The sequence below is a fragment of the Canis lupus genome, chromosome 11, assembly GCF_048164855.1.
Source record: "Canis lupus baileyi chromosome 11, mCanLup2.hap1, whole genome shotgun sequence".
NCBI lineage: Eukaryota > Metazoa > Chordata > Mammalia > Carnivora > Canidae > Canis > Canis lupus.
In genome coordinates, this window is record NC_132848.1 from 31057129 (window position 1) to 31079547 (window position 22419).

General features: G+C 39.1%; 1 protein-coding gene across 28 annotated transcripts in view; it reads left to right on the forward strand.

Annotated features, from left to right (window-relative positions):
- RBFOX2 (RNA binding fox-1 homolog 2) overlaps positions 1-22419 on the forward strand; it is a 273798-nt gene that overhangs the window by 165977 nt on the left and 85402 nt on the right. For 2 of the 28 annotated variants that reach the window (XM_072844145.1, XM_072844147.1), the window contains exon 1: positions 10774-11044. The exons of 25 other annotated variants lie outside the window; for them this stretch is intronic. In XM_072844145.1, coding sequence (XP_072700246.1) covers positions 11018-11044 — 27 coding nt within the window. In that variant the 5' untranslated portion in view covers positions 10774-11017. Of the gene's footprint in view, positions 1-1000; positions 1113-10773; positions 11045-22419 lie in introns of those variants that run through there. One more of the 28 variants, XM_072844144.1, reaches the window with a different exon arrangement.

Below are 22419 nucleotides of genomic sequence, written 5' to 3' on the forward strand. Positions count from 1 at the left end.
TGAAAAAACCTTTCCACCCCCACTTTTTTTGGAAGCAGCCGGAGTTAATCCTTACATGTTTGATTGGAACAGCTGAGAGAGTGTCTTGCATATCTTAAGGTCTCCAGTCGACTCATGTTGCCTCAGAGTTGGGGCCACCTTCCTCTTTTCTAGTCCTGATCCTGCCAGCTGTCCCAGCCTCTGTTAAAGCATAGTGAAGGAGGTGTTAAATGATACACAAACATACGCTGTCATGAAAGGGATCCCTTTACTGCATGTAGCAGTGTGACTTCTTTTTTCTCCCATTCCTTTCCACGACAGAGGGGTTTTATACTGTTAATCCTAGCACCTGTCTCTGCCGGAGACAGAAGGGGTGTGTGTGTGTGTGTGTGTGTGTGTGTGTGTGTGTGTGTGTGTGTTGTATGTGCGTGCGTGTGCGCGTGCGCACCATCCTGCCCAAGAAGGAATAGAGAAATAATACCAGTCCCATCTGCCTTTCCATGTCCTGGATTGGGAGTGTTCTCTCTGACGCACTTAAAGCCTGGAACATATATATCCTTATCCTGGATACCTTGTGCTTCCTACCATTTTTGTTTGCCACTTTAAGGAGCCTGTGTTCTTTTCCCTGGCTGTGATTCTTTGCCTCTTGAGTTTTTGGTGGAGTTGTCAGTTTAAAACCAACAGTAATAGCAAGTCTCTAGTATAGCTTTCAGTCTGTAACTGAAAGCTTTTTGCTTTTTCCCTGAACATTTCTCCTGGGTAGTTTTGAATCTTACTGGGGTGGAAGCCTGGGCTGAACCAAGCTCCAACCTCATCATCTGAGCCAGCATACCTGTCTGGAGCTTTTTGCTTTTTCCCTGAACATTTCTTCTGGGTAGTTTTGAATCTTACTGGGGTGGAAGCCTGGGCTGAACCAGGCTCCAACCTCATCATCTGAGCCAGCATACCTATCTGCATAGACTGGGAGTCAGCCAAAGATTTTTTGGTGCTACTTAGTTCCTTTGGACAGGACAGCCAGAGCAAGCAGGGCAAAAGTGTAGACACTTTTGATACTGTCTTTATCCAAAGATTTTTTGTTCCCCTTTGCTATGTATGGTGTATATTGTATGGATTATCAATATCCTGTTGTCCAGGTAAGCTAAGGGCTATAACTTGTTTTTTTTAAGGTACTGTTTGATGTGAAGGTTTTATGGTGGGATGAAATGCTTATAAGCTTTCTGTCTTTTGACCTGGTACCATTTAGGGCATAGATTTCTCATAGTATTTTGCTAATTTGCTGTAACGGGAGTTTTGAGCTTTATAGTATTGAGGGCTGGGCAGGAGAGGTTGCTTTCAACTAGACGTTCTGAAGTTTCAGAGAGATTTGTGTGTGTGTGTGTGTGTGTGTGTGTGTTAAGCAGTGGGCTTGGCATTGTAAATGTAACATAACTAAGTCACTGTCCTACAGTAAACTTGAGGCTTCATTTTGAGCAGATGAGAAGCACAAATGGTGGTTTCCAAATGTTGCCATGTTTTTTCAGAAAGGTCATATTTTATTTTAGACTATTTTGCAATGAGATAAATAGTATTTTAGTTATTAACTTATTGAAGTCTAGAATCAGAAAATTTTAAGTCATTATCAAATATATTTCTGAATATCGATTTGCCTTTAAGTTAGTAGTAGTATAGTGAATGAAGTTGAAGAACCCTGGATTCTGATTCAATCTGTAGTGTCACCACCTCTGTCATATGCATATAGCTTCGTTTTACATGACTTTCCTGTTCCTGTATATAAAATGAAGGTATTAGACCAAATGATCTTCATATGCCACAATTCTTTGAAATGTTAATTGGTTGTGCTGAAAAGAATAGGAAAATAAAAATGGTGAATACAGTTAATTCTCAATTACAGATACTAGTTGTTTTCTCAGTTTATTTTGGTTTATCTGTGTTCTCATGACACTTAATTTTTTTTTTTTTCAAATGGCCATTTCTCTAATAATTAGGTCCTCAATTGTAGGCTGGACAGAAAGGCATAGGGTTAAAGGAAGTGACAAACTAACCAGTATATCCTATTAGATATTGTGGACCTGAAGGCTAAACCAGGCTATTTTTAACTGGACCTGGACCTGTTGTGTAAGCTTGCTGGAGTAAACTCATTCAGGTCTTATGCTACCAGTGTTGAAGTCAGATGGGAGGGGCTGTGGTTATATTTCTTCAACTGTATTCTAACATAGTGATCCGTACTATATGTTTTAGATTCTATTATATATTACATGTTTCCATTATTTTGAGTTACTTAGATGAAGAGTAAATTACATTTACCATAATGAAATTTTGATATATTTGTGGTACTTACTTGTGGACTCAATGTCTACTTGGCATAAAACAAAATAGGCTGGTTGACATAGCAGTTTAAAGCTGGAAGTGTCATGAGCTTAGATTAGAAACAAAGCTTCTTACCATTAAATATTGATGTGCTTTTGAAGAGAAATATCTGTGAACAATTTTTTTCTGAGACCCAACTAGCAAAATAAGGGACTTTGTAGTAACAGTCATATAAGTAAAATTGTCTGACGAAAAAAAATGGAAAAGCAAAAGTATTTCCAAAGAAGTTGAAGCATCAGACATATATATGAAAAAAACAATTATAATGTATAAAAGAAGTTTCAAGGTAGAAAACTGGCCATCCCCCCCCCCCACTGCCCCCTAACAAAGCAAAGGTTGTGGAATAGATTAAAGAATTCCTGTTCAGAAATTATGACATGAGGGACACCTGGGTGGCTCAGGAGTTGAGCGTCTGCCTCTGGCTCAGGGTGTGATCCTGAGGTCCTGGGATCGAGTCCCATGTCCAGCTTCCTGCGTGGAGCCTGCTTCTCCCTCTGCCTATGTCTGCCTCTCTCTCTCTGTGTGTCTCTCATGAAAAATAAATAAATACATACATCTTTAAAAAAATTTAAAAAGAAATTAATAACATGAGAGGCGCCTGGGTGGTTCCAGTAGGTTTAGCATCCAGTTCTTTGTTTTGGCTCATTTCCTGATCTCATGTGTTATGAGATCGAGCCCCATGTGAGATGGAACCTTGGGGCTCTGCACTCAGTGGGAGTCTGCTTGAATATTCTCTCCCTCTGTCCCTTCCCCCACTCGCCTGCATACTCACTCTTTTTTTCCTCGCTCTCTTAAATAGATAAATAAAATCTTAAATTTAAAAAAGAAATTATGACATATTTGCTAAAGTCTTTTGCAGTAAAATTTTATTCATTTATAATAAAATGAATTTGCCACCCCAAATCTTTTCAATCATTAAGATTTAGTATTGATAAATGTTGTGCTCAGTATTTGAAACACTTCCCTGACTTTGGTCTGTTTAGTAGATTTATTCTATGTAAAATTAAGGTAGTTTAGAAATGCAGGTAATGGGATGTTAAAATTTAAGAGTATGCTTTCCATTCTACCACATCAGGGAAGTTAATGGCAATGAAAAAACAATTTAAAATCGAAAGGTCCAAAACTATTTTACAGTCTTACTAATTCAGTTAGGGTAACAGTTTTCTTTCAGGGCATTTATAAATGGGTAATAGATGGTTATTTGCTACCTAAATTTTTATCTTCACTGTGGTTGCAAAATTTTCTTACTGGCTTCTGTTACATTCTTATACTTAGTTAAATTAAAGCTATGCAGTGAATAACCTGTGCGGTTCTGTACCAGTGTTTTATGCCATTAGATATTATGGAAGATTTGGCTGAACAGTATTTTTTAAAAACTAGAGATTTTGCACCTTTTTAAAATTAAGTATTTCTAGAATTGCTAGTGTTGAGTTAATGAAATAGTGAGTCCTTCTCAACATACGGCAATGAAGTATTTTCAGAACTTTATCATTCATTGCTCTTATTCTTGATAAAAATCACGCATGTCTTAAGAGTGTGCGATTGAAATTGGTTTTACAAGTTATAAAATACAATAAGAATAAGTAGATAGGTGAGTGCTCGATATGACTTAAAGAACAATGACTAGGGATACCGGGGTGGCTCAGCGGTTGAGCATCTGCCTTTGGCCCAGGACGTGATCCTGGAGTCCTGGGATCGAGTTCCACATCGGGCTCCCTGCATGGAGCCTGCTTCTCCCTCTACGTATGTCTCTGTCTCTCTCTCTCTGTGTCTCTCATGAATAAATAAATAAAATTAAAAAAAAAAAAAAGAACAATGACTATAGCCTCCCTGCCCAGAAAAAAATTCTATTTATTGAGAAACTATTCCTGAAATTATTCTTTTGGATTAAATATTACTGCCTCTGACTTGAATGGTTAAAATATAACTTGTTAGGATGGCTTCTGTCAAAAACAAAAGGAAAAAAAAAGAAAAGAAAAGTGTTGGTGAGGATGTGGAGAATTTGGAACCCTTGTGCACTGTTGGTGGGAATGTAAAATGGTGCAGCTGCTGTGGAAAACAGTATGGTGCCTCCTCAAAAAATTAAAAATAGAACTACCATATGGTCCAGCAATTCCACTTCTGGGTATATACCCAAAAGAATTGAAAGCAAGATCTCAAAGAGGAATTTGTACACCCATGTTCACAGCAGCATTATTCACAATAGCCAGAAGGTGGAAGCAACAATCCAAATGTCCATCAGTAGATGAAGTAATAGATAACTGAAATATGGTAATAATATATGCACAATGGAGTACACAGTCCATATGCACAGTCTTAAAGATTTATTTATTTATTTGGGAGAGAGAACAAATTGAGGGGTGGGACAAAGGGAGAGGGAGAGAGAATCTCAAGCAGACTCCTGTTGAGTGGGAAACCCCTCTCAGAGCTCAACCTCATGACCCTGAGATCATGACCTGAGCTAAAATCAAGAGTTGGACACTCAACCGACTGAGCTACCCAGGCGCCCCTACTCAGTCTTAAAAAAAGGGAAATTCTGATATAAGCTACAACATGGATGAACCATGAGGATGGTTATACTCAGTGAAATAAGCCAGTCACAAAAAGACGAATACCATATGATGACACTTTTGTGAGGCACAGAAGGTCCATCAAATCCACAGAGACAGACAGTAGAGTGGTGGTTGCCAGGGATTCCTGAGGACAAGGAGACTGGGAAGTTATTGTTTATTGGATACAGAGTTTCATTTTTAAAAAATGAAGAATGTTCTGGAGATGGATGGTGGCAGTGGTAGCAAATTATGGATATATATGATACTACCAAACTATATTTAGTTGACCCTTGAAGAACACAGGTTTGAACTGTTAGAGTCTACTTCTATGTGGATTTTTTATAGTGCAGTATTATAAATATATTTTCTCTCTCTTACAATGTTCTTAATAACTTTTTTCCCCTCTGGCTTACTTTAGTGTAAGAATACAGTGTATAATACATACATACAACGTATAAAATAATGTGTTCATTGACTATTTATGTTACCAATAAGGTTTCCAGTCAGCAGTAGACTATTACTAGTTAAGTTTTGGGGGAGTTACAAAGTATACATTTTGACCACCTTAGGGTTCAGGACCCTAGACCATGTTGGTTAAGGGTCAGCTATACTTGAAAATGGCTAAGAGGGTAAATTTTATGTTTGTTATGTGTATTTTACCACAACAAAAAAACATTGAGAGGGAAATGTAACTGTTACAAGCTAAGGGTTTGTGTATTTTTTTAAAAAGATTTTATTTATTCATGAGAGACACAGAGAGAGACAGACACACACAGGCAGAGGGAGAAGCAGGCTCCCCCGTGGATAGCCCGATGTGGGACTTGATCCCAGGACCCTGGATCATGACCTGAGCTGAAGACAGACGCTCAACCACAGAGCCACCCAGGCACCCCAGAGTTTGTGTGTATTATCACAGTTTTTCCTGAGGCAGTTTTTATGTAACCTGTCACCCACTGAACATGTTGGCTCTGATGATCATTTTGAGGTAAATGGGCAGTTGGAGAAAGAAGCAGCAAGGTCTTACATTATAGGCGGTGTAGCTAAGTGTCCGGATTTGAGAGTTTAGGACAGCCAAGTACAGCTTAAGGATATTGGGCATCTGGAAGATTGGGAGACAGGAAGTTGCCTATCTGAAAGATCCATTTACCTAGTGCATGCTTGGGTCTACACAATGCTGCGGACTGAAGTAGCCCAAAGACTACTTCTTTGTGGGAAGGCGACCTTGATGTAGAGGAATATATGTATTCTTTAATTTCTCATTTTGAGGATTTTTTTTTTGAGTACCTACTGTGTGACGGATACTGTGCCACGCATAGAGATTTGGAGGTGAAGAAGACAGGAGAGTCTCCAGTAATTTATTTAGTAATAGAGACACAGCATATTAATTTATGAAGTAATGTTTTCTAATTTCTCTGGGCTCACCTGTGTCTTAGAGTATGTTATTTGGGGTCTTGTTCTACAAGGTTTAGTTTTCAGGGACAAGAGATAAATGTAAGGGTTATTTAGGTTTTATAGCATAGAAGGTCTAAAGCAGTCCATTTAAAATGCAGCTCTCACTTTTTTTTTTTTTTTTCAAGAATGGGTTCTGTATAACTGAACCCTGCCTAAACTAGAGAAAAGAAGCAAGGAAATAATAGAGTTAGCCTTAATTTGGCTTCACTTATACTAAAGGGAATGTGAAGGCAAAGGATATTAAAGTGGCATTGTGTCAGAGATGCTTCTGGGAAGGTATTTAATATCTATTAGGTGTAAATTGTTATTTACACTTAGGGTTATTGTGTGGGGGCGTGCTGTGAAAAGCTTTTATACTAACAAGTTTTTATTATTGCAGGAAATGCTATCCCTTTAATGTTGCTTTTCACTTGGGTGTCAGAGGCAGCCTGGGAAAGTATGAGCAAAACCTGCCTTCCAGCCAGGGACTGTTGGATCTGCTTTTATAGCATTACTGGTATGTGGGTGGAAGGTACGGAAGTTGAGTCACATCTAATGTAAAATTGTGAAGAGCAGGGGCACCTAAAGTTGTGTGTGTGTGTGTTTTGAAAAATCAGTGAGTATTATTTTGTCTAGAATCTGAACTATTCTAATCAAGTTGACAATAAGGCCTTTCTCCCACTCTCTTTTTGTACATCTCCCTTTCAGCCTCAGATTTCTAAAATACTGAGGTAAATTTATAAATCTGAACATACTTCCAAGTATCTTTTTGGAAGAAAAGAGCACTTTTTAATGTTTTGATAACCACATGGGTATTCTTCATTCTTAGGTGCCCATGCATTTAAAATAAATGGATAGAGTTAGAAGTCAAGGCATTGTAGCTTGATTTCAGCTAATGTTTTTTTCATCTGCTGTGTATTCAGGCACTGCATTCGGAACTGGGGATATGGTATGAAGCACATAATTCCTACCCTCAGGTTGCTCTCATCAAGTCATATTTATGCAGAAACAGTGACCCCAACTTTATGAACTCTAGGCCAGGCAAGCACTAAGGCATAGGGTAAAGGGGGACCAAAGCCAAATGTTGGGAGCAGGTAGGGTCAGGAGAGACTCTAGAACAGGGGGTCCCTGAAGTGAGCTCTGAAGGATAAATTCATCAGTTAGCCAGATAGAAGGCCGTGGTCAAGGGAGCAAGAATGCGAAACAAAAATGAACAGAAACATAGTGTCGTTGGGGAATGTGGTTCAGCGTGCTGGGAGCAGAGAGCAGTGGGTGGCAGGAAGGGAAGCAGGGACTCTGACTCGTATGGTGAGGCCAGATTATGTGGTAGGCACCTACTTAAGAATTAGGACTTTCCTTCCTTTTAGGCTGTGGAGAATGGTTGATAATTTTAATCAGGGAAATGGCATGGTGGGATTTGCACTTAGAAAGAGGTCCCCCCCAAAAACAGTAAAAAAAAAAAAACGAGGTCCCCTCAGTAAGGTTGAGCAGCTCGGATAGCAGGAGTGGTAGATTGGAGGCAGAAAGGGGCGAGTAGAAGGCTAGATACAAAATAATATGACTAGAGCTGAGTTTATAGTACTAGGGGGTTAGAAAGAAAGGGTAGGTTTCACAGAAATCAAAAGGACTTGCTTCTGGTTTGGTGTGTTGAGTGAGAAGGAGGATCTTGGGAGAATCCCAGATTTTCTTTTTTTTAAAAAAAGATTTTATTTATTCATGAGAGAGAGAGAGGCAGAGATACAGACAGAGGGAGAAGCAGGCTCTATGCAGGGAGTCTGATGCGGGACTTGATCCCAGGACCCCAGGATCACGCCCTGGGCCAAAGGCAGGCGCTAAACTGCTGAGCCACCCAGGGATCCCCTAAATCCCAGATATTCTGTACTAGAAAATGCCTTGGGATTAGTTGCTCCTTGGTACACTACGGGGCATATCCGGCCACTAGGGGACGCCACTTGTTTTGCTGGGTCAGGTCCAGGCAGTTCAGTTGCTCTTCTCTCTCTTGGGCATCAGGGAGCAAATTGTCCTCTATAATGCCAGCCTTGACAGTCAGGGACACACTTCAAAATATCCTTGAGTTTGTCCAGTGCTCAATGATCCTGTTATTCAGTGAGTTTATGAAAATCGTTGTATATTTATTTTGACATTAGCTCATATTAATTCTTTTCCTTATGGTAATGACTCTTGTAAGCTTATTATTTGCAGTATAAAATGTTGGTCCTGTACGTACAAAATTGGCATGAATACCAGGCCAAAGGCAATTTGTGTTCCAGCCCTAATCCTGGGCTTTTTGCATGTAGAGATTCCTCATTTGCCTCTTTATTTAAAAATTTTTTAAAAAGTATTTTCTTGGGGCCTTGTTGTCTGTCTTTATGTATGGAGGCTGCAGTCACAGACAAGCTTCAAAATAACTACAGCTTTCATAAGGATAGCGTGTGTGTGTGTGTGTGTATGTGAGTGTGAGAGAGAGAGGTTTATTTATTATATTAGAACTGAGAACATAATTATCCCATAAATGTGGTTTAGATTTTTCAAAAAGTACACTGGGTTGCCTTTGCTTCCAGTGAAATTCATCTACCTCTTCTTTTCTGCTTATGCTGTATTTTTAAAAAATTTGATTGTATTTTTTCTCCTGATTGGCTTTTCAGTTGCAAATTATTAAAATGCAGTATGTCCTATTTCCAGATCATTTCTAGAAATGTTAAATAAGAACAAACCTGGTACTGATCCATTCCTTTTCTGATAGTGGTATTTTTACCCCCTAATGTTTAAAAATCCCATTCTTTGGTACATATTTCTTTGTTCATTGAGGATTATTCCAAAAGTATAATGTAAATATTTGTAAAATGCCCAGAATAGTGCCTGACTTATTGTAGGTATTCAGTAAGTAGCTATAATTAATGCCAGTTTCTGCAAGATCTCCAGACTGGTACTTTCTGTGTTCTTTTCAGAATTGTTGAAATGATTATTAATTTGGGTAGGAGCATGATGATGTTGTATTGGCAATGTGCCAACCCACATTATTATTATACAGTACGTTTAAAAGGCTGGTTATGCATTTTGCCAAACAAATCCTCATAGAGACAGCAAAACACTGTTTTCTCAGTGTGATTTATGATTTTATTTAATTTTTTTAAATTTGTGATTTTAAATTTTGATTTCTTTGGTGTTAATCTTAAAAATAGGAAGCTTAATTTTAGAATTAATCTCTTTGCCTTTGGGTAATCTGTTAGAGATTATAACAATAAAGAATCATAGTGAAAATATAAATAAAATCCTTTAGAATAGGATCTTATTAGAATACTAAAAGAAATAGGAAACCTTCATTTTTATGAGATAAATGATAAATGCCATAAACTCACCATCTACACAGATTATTTTATTTGAAAATTCAATAATTTAAAATAGGAAGATTATGGAATTTATATTTGGAAGTTAAAGACTTTAACAAGATCACTTGTAAAGGGCAGAATCAGGACTTGGACCAAGACTTCTAGACTGAATCACACCTTTATGCTTTTCTCATTATATCATTTTAATAAGAGAATGTTAAAGGAACTCATGTTCAGTAAATGTTCTCACAAATCTTTTATATCTATAGCACTCTGTAGTAACAATTACTATTTACAGTAATGACACAGGTGCCCAGTGTGTATATAGGAGAGGGTTTATGATTCTTAGGGGAGGCTGAAATCCAGAAGGCGTAGGAACACAAAGGGCGGGTTCTCAGTTAACCAGATTTGTAATGAGACTGGAAGCCTTCAGCAGTCAAATCTGTATGCACTTTTGTATACACTTTCAGTTTCTTAAGCAGTCATGTTTATAGACACCTCTTCCAGAATCCCCAGGTTCTTTACAGTAGAAAAAAATAAGCACTTAGATTACCTTCCTCCTCTCTTGACAATCACTAGACTGATTTAGGACAGGCAAGTTCTTGCCCATTCCCATGCCTTGAAAACCTTCCGTTAAGTGGTCATTCAGCAGCTTTTCACATCTTTCATTAAATCGACTACATCTATAAACTGTACATCAGTGGAAATGTTCTTTTTAAAAATAATTTTTGTTTCATTATTATCAGCTATTCACGGGTGGAATGCTTTAAATCTGTGCTAACTATGCTGAGCTGCTGTGAATGCTTCCAGTGCTATATAATTAATGCCCCCACAGCAGATATTCATTCCTTAAAATATGCCTGCACATGGCGCCTGCCCCTCCCTCCCTCCCTCCCTCCCTCCCTCCCCCTCCCCCTTCCCCCTCCTTCACACACACACACACACACACACACACACACACGCGCGTGCGCAAAGCACACACCAAACTGCCATTCTCCAGCAGGCCTGTTTCTGGAGTTGGGAGATGTCAGCCTGCCGGGAGGGGTGGGGGGAGGAGGAAGAGGTGGGGCTCCACTCTGATTAATTACCTTAGGCATTCAGGGGTGGGGCTTCCTTCAGCCATCTGCCTGAGATATGGGAGGGAGCTGGAGAGAGAAGGAGGGGGAGAGGCTGCCAGAGAGGAAGAGAAAAGAAAGGAAGAAACGCTAAAAAGAAAAAGAAAGGGGAGCGGGATAGGGATAAAGGGAGATCAGTTGTCCACCCTGAAATAGCTAGCGGGGGGGGGGGGGCGGGGGCAGCTGTGGAGGTGCACCCCAGCACGACCGCCCTGAAGGGCTCATCCTCTGTGCGGTTTGGTTTATGGAGGAAAAGAAAATGGTCACTCAGGTAAGATTTGTGTTTCCTCGATGTGCCTCTTTTCTGGTTTCTGGGATCTAAATAAAGATCTGGGGGTCTGGCATGGTCGGCAGAGTTTTAACAATGATTGTCTTCTCAGAGAAGGCCAGATTTATTGTTATCAACTGAAAAGTGTTAGTCTGTGTCTGCTGAGTATGTGTGTGCATGCGTGTGTGTGTGTGTGTGTGTGTGTGTGAGTGATACATCTGTGTCCTTTTTTCTCTCCCTGTCCCTCAGCTCCATAGCAGATTCCTGTTTCCTGTACTGTGCAGCTGTAGCTCAGGAAAGACCCTGTGGGGATTTGTCTACCTCTTTGTCTTGGTTCTGAGAAGAGGGAGGGAGAGAGACTGCAGAGGTAGGAAGAGATTCTTACAGACTGCCAAAAAGAGGGGAAAGGGAATGACTTCCTTTTAAGAATTGCAGAAGAATTTGTGTTCTAGGGAAATCTGATTCCTGATTCACTGTGATTTCTCAGGATTGGCTGTGGAATTGCCATTCTGCTGCCTTTGCTCTAAATGGCTTATTAAAAATGAAGGCTAGAAAAATAGGCTTCATTTTCGTGGCTTCGTTACTGGCAAAGAATGTTTTCAGTAGCAACTATGGGAATATCCAAGTGTAGCCGAGGCAGGTAGAACCCTCTGTGAGAGGAGAACAGATTTGAATGTATAAATGACAATCACACGGACATTAAAAGACATTTGAAGGAGAGGGAGTAGGAAATGGAAGATCTCTTTCTCCCTCCCTCCCTCCATCTCTCTCTCTCTCTCTCTCTCTGCCTGTCTTTGGTTATGCCAGGCAATATCTAATCTGCATTTTAGCAAGTCATTCCTGACAATTGGAAAGGTGAATCGTCTTCCACGGATCCCCCTGGCCGTGTCTGTTTCTCGTCGGCACCCTCCATACGTTTCTTTTACTCTTTTCCCCTTCACGTTGGTTGAGAGGGAATGATGAGACTGCGATTGATCAGTGAAATCATTTGCATGGGTGAGCGTTCTGTCCTTTAGGCTCAGACTTAGTGTCACTCCAGGCTTTTATGCTCTGTAGGGAAATTTCATCACTGGACAGTGCTTTCCTTTTAAGGAGTTTGCCCCTTTTTTTGTATTCTCTTTTCTCTTTTCCTCTCCAAGTCACCACCGGAGGGCGAGAGAGTCGGCTAGAGATCTGGATACAGAGGGGCATCATTTTAGGAGCAGGAACACTGTTCCGTTAAACGTTATATAATGCCCTGCAGTGCTGTTTGGAAGGAGGGAAAGCATTGGGGAGATGCTGCCAACGTGACCTAGAGGGAAGGGGAAGTTCCAAAGAATATAGTTTTCCAAAGGGATTCTTCACCAGATCTGAGTTTGGAGATTATCAGGAAACCCCTCCTCTTTTGGAAAGGGGAGAAATCTTTGAAATATTTTCTCTTCCACTTCTTATCCCTTTGTTGTTAGCCTAATTAACTCTTTTGAAATATTGCTTTACTTTTTAAAAAATTTCCATAAAAGAGATAGACCTATTTCTGGATTCTCTTTGTTGCTTGGGAGATGATACTTCTTAACCTTGGAGCCCTCATTCAATTTTCATTAACTGGCACTATTACAGGGCGACAGCTCTCTTCTTTCTCGGCTGTTACTGAATGAAGGCTTTCCAACTACTTGACTTTTCATTATATATATTTTTAAATCAGTGAAAGAGTTCTCTAAACTAGTGCTTTTTCTAATCAGAGGTTTTCTGCAGCCTCTTGGAACATGTGTCCTTCGTTTCTGGAGGAGCTGGTGAGCATGTGTAAGCATAAGATAGAACGCACATGCTTGTGCTCACTTCATATTGCAGTCTGAATAATTGACATTTAAGAAAACTGTAGTCTTAGCAGTAAAGCAGAAGAGATAAGTAGAAACTGGAAAGAAGGATTTCTTGGTGGTTAAGAATTCTAAGAGAAAAGTTAAAATCACTGATTGTCTCAGGATGTGCTGGATGCTGAGAGACGAAGTTGCTCATTTTTGCCCATCCTGAATTTCTATAACCGAAATATAAAGAGTCAAATTTGTGGATTTTCAGTATGTATGTCAGTGTATTTGTTTTGGTATATATTGTTTCTGTATCATGTAACATATGTAGTTGTTAGTCATCTAGAAAAAAAAAAATCAAAGGAAATAGCTAGAGAAGCCAAGTCTTTATTTGTCCTTAAAAGATTTTGGAGTTTTTTTTTTTTTTTTTTTTTTAAGATTTTATTTATTCATGAGAGACAGAGACAGAGAGAGAGAGAGAGAGAGAGGCAGAGGCACAGGCAGAGGAAGAAGCAGGCTCCATGCAGGGAGCCTGACGTGGGACTTGGGACTCTATCAGGGTCTCTAGGATCCCGCCCTGGGCCAAAGGCGGAGCTAAATTGCTGCCCAATTTTGGAGTTTTTTAAATTTGTTTTTGACTTTTTGTTTTTCAAGCCAGACATCCAATCCCAATATTTGATAATGATCTGTCACATTAACTTTCTTTTTTTTTAAAGACTTTATTTATTCATGAGCAATACACAGACAGAGGGAGAGACACAGGCAGAGGGAGAAGCAGGCTCCTCACAGGGAGCCCAGTGCAGGACTTATCCACGGACTGGGATCACAACCTGAGCCAAAGGCAGACGCTCAACTGCTAAGCCACCTAGGCGTCGCGTCCCTGTCACGTAAACTTTCTGAATATAAAATGTGCACTGTTCAGGGTTTGGTTATCAAAGTTAAATGGTTTATCATGGTGTTTAGTGTCTTGACTAGTATATTAATAAGGGTATTTAGATATATTTCTTAGGTTCTTTGCATATTGGATCTTGACATTTTTGTATCCCTTTATTTTAAATTAATTGCTCACTTGATGGAAGAAGGATGAAGGGCTTTTCAGTAGATGACAATATTAAATCCATATCAATAGTTACATCGTATTATTTTATTGGCTCTAGTTTTATAAGGCCAGTTTTTTTTTTTTAATAAGGCCAGTTTTTGGGGTAATTAGCAAACTGCCATTTATAGTGTTTTGCTTTTAAAAAAATGACAATTTAATCACAGAATTCTAATATACTAGACAGACATGCTCCTGTGACTTTTTTTTTTTTAATTTTTATTTATTTATGATAGTCACAGAGAGAGAGAGAGAGAGAGAGAGAGAGGCAGAGACACAGGCAGAGGGAGAAGCAGGCTCCATGCACCGGGAGCCCGATGTGGGATTCGATCCCGGGTCTCCAGGATCGCGCCCTGGGCCAAAGGCAGGCGCCAAACCGCTGCGCCACCCAGGGATCCCTCCTGTGACTTTTTAAAATACAACTTTAGGTGTATCTGTTGCTCATGTAAATGCTGTAGGAGTATTTCACTGAGATCCTCTCTTCTAAGCATGTGAACCAAATTAATGCATTTCTTCACATGTGTAGAAACAACAATGTAGAATAAGAGGAAGGCAAGGAGAAGTCATTCATTCTTGTCATAGGTGTAAAGTTAAAAAAACAAAATTGCAAATGACTTCAAGTAATAATTTAAAAAAAAATGTTTAGCCAGGCTCAGACTCCATTACACTGTTGTTGAAAGGAAGAGTGTACCCAACAGGGAAAAGATCTTAGAATGGATGTGAAAGAAAATTGTTGTATTCTCCTATAGTGTAAGGCTGCCAGTTTCTGTGGAACACAAAGCCCTGCCTTTCTTGGACAGCTCAGTGCTTTGCTGGCATTTTCTTCAAAATCTGTTTTCCATCAGGACCGAGAGGAGGGAAGGTGTTAAGAATAAGGGAGGTTGGAAAGGGGGTTGCTGTTCCTTTAAATAGTGCCGTGAGCCCATGTGGCAGCAGGCCGGCTCTGGAGTGTATTCTTTTGTAATGAATCACCAGTTCCATTGTCTGCTATCTCCCCTCTTTGTAGCTGGAAGGCTGAAGTCTTTCACCTGAGCTGCTGCCAGTTCACTATTCTGTTCCAGGGTGGTTGGGAGAAGAGAAGAGGGAGGGTATTTGTGCTTTAATTAAAGACAGATAGCAGAGCAGGTATGTTTTGCTTTGTTCCATTTCCCCCTCTCCTTTTCTCTGTGCGTGTTTTTTTGAACCGAGTTGCAATAGGGAATCAATTCTGTGATCTAGTTTAAGCATATTCCATTTTCTGTGGATTTTGAAAGTGCTCTTGATAATTTAGTCTCCATTTTGTGGCATTGCTTTAAAGTGATTCCATTCGATTGCCTGCCAGTTCCACCCGAACCTCATCCCACCCTTCATCCACAGAGCTTCAGCCCACACTGTTTGTTTTGGCACACTTTCCACTTTCTATGGGCTGCGCAGGACGCTGGGAAGTTGGGGGTAGGTGCAGATTGTGGGTTGGAGACTAATTTATGTTCCTTTACAATGAACCACAAAAAGCCTCACTTTTTCCAGAGATTGGGTTTCTTTCTGAATTCTTCTACACTGTTCCATATCTTCAGTTATAACCATTTCCTTGCCAGAGCCAAGATGGTCACTTGAAAAATACTACTGTGCTCAAAATTTCTAAGCTTTCCTGAATAGATACCCAGAATTGCATAAATGTGATTAAATCTGAGCAATTTTGCCTTGTTAGATGATTTTTCTTCCCAGTTATCCCCATGGCTCTACCCCCACCACCCAAACACACACCTTTTTGCCCCTTCTCTTTTTTTTTTTAACTTCATCTTTCTCCTTAGTTTTGCAGTTGAGACTCAGTAAGCAAGCCTACCATTTGATAATCTGTTATTGGGGTTGGTATGGCCGCTGAGGACACCTCCATGTTACAAGGTACAGGACACTTCTCCCTCTCCACGATAGTGTGTGCCACACAGGCCTGGTTTTGTTCCTCTGGTTTTCTGTTCTCTGAAAATTTTCAAACTCCTACCTACACAGGTGACCACGTGGAAACAGTTTCATCTTTTCTTTTGACTCTTGGCTTGTGGAGCACTCACATTTTAGCATCTCTGTATAATTCCTTACCTTGGGGCTGTTTCTCAAGCATCTCTCTGTGACACTGAGTTGTCACCAGGAACCAGTCCTGTAGATGATACAGCCCCTCTCTGCCCTGTGGTCTTTTTCTGGTGTACCGTTCTCCCTCTCAGGAACCTCACATTGTTGGTGTCCCAAGGCATTCCCTTCTGGAGCCATAATCTCTCACCCTTTCTGTTTCATGTTTCCAGAACCACTGTCAAATCTTTCCTTTAAACTTCCTTCCCAATATTTGGTCCATGAAATCCAACAAACCGAAATGGGATGTACCCCTGCCGTCCACGCTTTGCTTTTTTGAACAGAACAGCTTTATTATTGGGCTTTGGTGCTCAGCCTCGGGGCTTAGCAGTTGGAAATACTGTGGTCTGCCATCATGCTCTGGGGTTGCCATTTCCCAGGCACTTCATGTTCCTCTGTTTCTATGAGAATGATTACATTTAGGGAACCTAAGAGTCGAATAATTCATCAGAGATCATCTTAACAGAGCCAGTTCTCTAAAGCGCAAGTCTGATTTTTGTCATTCCTGTGCTTTAAACCTTCCCGGTTGTTTCCCCAGCAGACTCAGAATAAAATCCAGTGTCCTTATTTTGGTCTCTGAGGCCCTGCGTGGTCAGGAGCCTGCCTTGATCCCCAGACTTCTCTCCTTCTCTTCCCACATTTTGCTCCAGTGACGCTGGCCTCTTTGCTAGTCTCTTAACACACCTTGTATCCTCTTGCTCAGGGCCTTTCTTTCCCTGTTTTTTTTTTTTTTTTTTTTTTTCTCTGCCTGAAATGCTCTTCCCACCAAGATAACCACATGGCTTCTTCTCAAGGGCGAGCTTTCCCTTGGCCGTCCCATCTCAGTTGACTTCCCTTACCCCATATGGTGCTTTTTCTTCACTTAACAGTTTTAGTGCTTATCATTACTTGTTATATGTGTATTTGTTTGTTCATTTTCTGTGCCACCAACCAACCCCTCCAAAGACTATTAAGCCCTGTGAGGTCGGGGAACTTGTCAACAGTCTGTTGTGTACTCAAGTGTCTAGAACTGTGCCTGGCATGCAGTCATAATGGAGTCATAAGATAGCTAATCAGCTAATCTTTACATATGGGATGTAGTACTATCAGATACTGGGCTAAACTCTTTATCTACATTAGCTCATTTACATCCTCTGCACATCCCTATCATTATCCCCCTGGTACAGAAGAGGAAACTGAGACATATAATGGTTAGGTAGCTTGCCCAAGTTTATACAGCTGCTAAGAGATGTGGGGATTCATATCCACAGACCAACTTGGGAATCCACACTTTGAAGCACTGTACCTCAGTGCCTCTTGCAGGTATTATATATTCAATATGTGTTTGTTGAATGTGTAAATGAATTAATTTAGTTGAGACTTCCCTTTCTAAAAAAAAAAAAAAAAAAGATTTTATTTATTTACTCATGAGAGACACACAGAGAGAGAGAGAGAGGCAGAGACACAGGCAGAGGGAGAAACAGGCTCCATGCAGGGAGTCTGATACGGGACTCGATCCGGGGAGTCCAGGATCACGCCCTGGGCCGAAGGTAGGCACTAAACCCCTGAGCCACCCAGGGATCCCCGAGTTGAGACTTTCTGATTCACTTCTGAAATTTCCATCTCTGACTTACTCAAGGATTTGATGGAATATAAGTTGACCCTTGAACAACATGGGTTTGAACTGCATACACCCACTTGTGTGGATTTTTTTTTTTCACTAAATAAGGTATTGTAAATGTATTTTCCTTATGGTTTTTTCAATGACATTTTCTTTTCTCTAGTTTGTTTTATTGTCAAAATACACTACATAGTACATACAAAATACAAAATATGTGTTAATTGTTAATGGTAAGGCTTCTGTCAACAGTAGACTATTAGAAAAGTTTTTGGAGAGTCAAAAGTTATATGCAGATTTTTGACAATGTGGGGGTGGGGGCAGAGTTGGCATCCCAACCCCCACATTGTCAGGGGTCACTGTACTTGGAATAACAGGGAATTTACTATTGGATAAAGTGAATTCATTATTATAATATTATATTATAATAACAGGTAACATTACAGAATATGTATTATTTGACACTGTCATCAGTGCCTTATATATATTAAGTCATTTATTCCTTTTAGCCTTATAATTATGATTAATGTCCATATTATGGAAGTTAGGAAACAGGGATTCAGAGGAGTTAAGTAACTTTGGGGGGTAACTTGGCCAAGGTGACCGTGCCAGGATTTAAACCCAGGGATTTGGCTCTGGCTTCCCTGTTCTTTTTTTTTTTTTTTTTTTTTTTTTTTTTCATGTTAGAGAGAGAGAGAGAGAGAGGCGCAGAGACCCAGGCAGAGGGAAAAAGCAGGCTCCATGCCGGGAGCCTGACGTGGGACTTGATGCCGGGACTCCAGGATCGCACCCTGGGCCAAAGGCAGGCGCCAAACCACTGAGCCACCCAAGGATCCCCTTCCCTGTTCTTAATTGCCACTAATGATGACTGTTACTGAAATAAGTTTTTGTTTTTGCATACCTACTTTACACCAGTTTTACATACAAATCACATTTACATACATAATTTTTATTGTGGTCATATCATACATTACCTGTCAATCTCTTTTTGAGATAGGTGCTATTTTTCCCATACATTAGACTTTGAGATGTCAGGCACCTGGGTGGCTCTAGGTACAGACAGAGATGGGTTTCAAACCTGAAATCGATTTAATTCCATATTTGCATACTCTTCCATTGTACTAGCAGCCTCATAAGATAAATAGTTCCGTTGTTGGCCAGTAAAGGGTAGAAGAGTTTTCCTTATAGTGACCTTTTTCATTAGGGTTTTCTCACCTCACCTTGTTCTGTCATCCAGAGTCAGGGAGAGATTTAATTGCTCTTCTTCATAAAAGCCAAATATGTGAAAATAACTGCCAAGAGTTCCTTTTCATCTTCGTCCTCTTTGCATTTCTTACCTATTTCTCGCATTGGTCCTCACAGTTAGGAGGAAATAGTTTCCAGAGACTTGACTGTCCCAGACTGTTACTTCAATTTCTGTGGATGATTTATCATTTATATCTAATTACTAAATAAAATATCAATTATGAGTATTAATCATATCTTTTATAAATTTTGTTTTTTGACATGTTTGACTTTACTCAGTTTTCATAGCTTATTAATCATGTAGTGTTGTCAACAGTTTATAACTTCCAAAATGAGGGAATCTCTTAAGTAGAATATTATTTTTCTTCTCCATTTTAAAGCTATGCAGGCTGTCTTGTCAGCTGTTCAGCAAGAATTGTCCATCTACTAACCTAGGTTTTGCCTAGATCCCTCAAAGGTTACTAACAATGAAATTTTCATTTTTTAAATTGTTTTTTAGAAATACTGTTTCAAAGATGACAATTTAGACCTACAAATGACATACTGAAAATCAACAGAAGTAAATATGATAACTTCCCTTGAGATGTTGAAATTGTATCAAAAAAGTATGTTGAAAAAAGAAAATTGGGAATTATAAGTCTTTTCCGTCAGTAGCAACAGTAAAACATGATGTTTTTCTGTTGAGCATAGAGTTAAAATACAATCAAAAGATGACTTCACCCTTGAAAAATATTCTGATGTAATAACACTAAATATAAATCACATATCATAGAAATACTCTGAGATTACCTTCCTTTGGCATATTCTTTTTGTCATGCCTCTTGAGTTCTTTCAAAGGGCTATCAGTTTCAGAATATTAGAATGATATTTCTTATTTAATTAAAGTTCAGGAAATAAGTATGGCTAGACTTGCTGTAAATGAAAGGAAATGCAGTTTTAAAATTTGTAACTTGAAATCATACAACTAATGATATTAAATTCATTCAGAATTATAGGATAAAGCTCTGTAATCAGGATTTAATATTTCATATATAAAGGAGTGTTCAAGTAGAAAATATGAAAATTATTTTATGAAATTATAAAATAATGCTTTTCTATCCATAAATAACAGAACTATATTCTTTTATCCAATACTGATTATGAAATTCCTTGTAAAAAGTTCTGAAGAGACAAACTGAGACATAAGTGAAGGAGATGAGATTTTTGAAAGATCAGAATCTACAAACTTTCTGCTAATGGCTCAATAGTAAATATTTTTGGTTTTGTAGTCCATGCTGTTTCTGTCACAACTATTCAGCTCTGCTGTTGAAACATGAAAGAAGTCCTAGACGATACATAAATGAATGTGTGGCCGTGTTCCAGTAAAACTTTATTTATGGACACTGAAATTTGAATTTCATAGAATTTCCATGTGTCACAAAATAATCTTCTTTTGAATTTTTTTAGCTGTTTAAAAATGTGAAAACCATGCTTGGCATTTAGATTGTACAAAAAGTGTTGGACAGCCTTTAGACCAAAGCCAAACCCTTTGCCAAACCCTGACTTAGAGAGATGCGGGTCCTCCCTACTTTTCTAATAGAGGGAAAGTTTTCTCACAGAGCTTGATGGCAGGATCAGGGACACAGTTCCTAGCAGTTTTGACATGTCATTTTGGATCCCTGTTAGAGTGAAACCCTTGACATACTCTCTCATTTTCCCCCCTTTTCCCTTTCATTACACCCCAAAATCTGAGCCATTTGTGGTCCTCAAATGTGCCATTATCTTACACCTTCCTATTTTTCATGTTTTTTTGCATACTGTTTCTTTGAGCTAGAATACCTTTGTCTCCAGCATGGTTAGTTTCTTAACTTAAAAGTTCAGCTTAGACTTGGCCTCTTTCAAAAAGCTTGCCCTGTCTCATAGGGTTGTCCTCTTTTGGTGCTTCATTGGTGTTGTGTATGTGCTGCTCTCTTAGCCCATACTATCCAGTATTGTAGCTGTGAGTGTATTTATCTGTTTTTTTTCCCCCTCAGACTAGTTTCTTTAAGAATTGTGACTATACTGCCAGTGTTCATTATCCTATCTGGTTCAATTTGTTACCTAGTAAATACCTTGTGATTGAATTAGTGGATTTTAACTTGTTAATTAATTGACAGGGTTCTCTTTTGAAATGAAAAATGAGTTAAATTGAGTAATCACATACATCCTAGTGCTTATTTATTAAATCAGTTAATACCTAAAATATAAATGTCATTTTAGAAATGGATGCTTTATTTGGCTAGAAGTAAGGAAGGTTTAAGAATAAACAGCTATTTAGGGAATACACAGATCCTTTATAGATGTTCCAGTGGAAGGCAGCATGTATCCAGAAGACAGCATGCAGGTAAGTGACATGGAGCTCCAGTCTCCAGGGAAGCCAGGATAGGGGGAAGAAGACCATGGCCCCAACCAGTGTGGGAAGGGTAAAGAGAAGTGAGAAGGTGACAGTGAAATTTTAGGGTTTGGCAAACTGTCGTTAAATAAATTAAACGTGAATATATTCAGTACTGCCATCTCCCTCTTTTCCTTCTAATCAAGATGACCAAGAGTTAGATTCTTTGCATACTACTTTTGAAAAAGCTGTCAATACAGATATATATTAGACCATGACCATTCCATGTCATCTCCAAGGTGCCACTGTTCATTGTTTTATAGCCTTTCTTCCTCTCTGTGTATTTCCTTTTAAGTGGTTTCTTTTATGGTATTACCAAGTGTGCTGATTTTTTCCTCTGAAATGTCTAATCTGCCATTATTAATCCAAGCCAATGTGTGGTTTGTTTTTTATCTCAGACATTATATAGTTTTTGTCTGTGGAATTTGATGTGGGCCTTTTTCTTTTTTTCATCTTTCATGTCTTAATGTGCTCAATTTTGCCTTTCAATACAATTTTTCTTGAATGTGTGGAATACAAATGTTTTAATATTCTCATCGGCTAATTCTAACATCTGTATTCTGGATCAGTTATTATTGATTTTTCCCATCACTATGGATTATATTTTTATGCTTGTTTGCATGCCTGGTAATTTTTGATTGGATGCTAGACAATGAATTTTTTACCTTGTTTGCGGATATATATATATATATATATATATATATATATATATATAATCTTTTTACATATCTCTCTGTATAGATTTTATATATATTCTTGAGCATTGTCTACAACACAGCTGAGTTTCTTAGAAATGAATTGCTCCTTTTGGGTCTTGTTTTTAAGTTTTGGTAGAAAGGTCCAGAGCTGTGTTTAGTCTTTGCTTAATTATTCCTCGTTGTTGAGGCAAGACTCAGTACTCTCACTAATGTTTCTTGAATTATTAGGTTTTCTACTCTCATTGTTGGGAACAGGCTTTGTTCCTGGCATTGTATGATCTGCTGGCACAGTTCCATCTGACTCCTTCAGATGGTCATTTCTCCAGCCTCAGGTAGCTCCTCACACATGTGCAGTGATCATGACTTAACTGAGTAGTTGAGGGCAACTCTCTGTACATCTTCAGAGTTCTCTCTCTGCAGATTTCTCTTCTGTGAGACTCTTCCCTGTGAA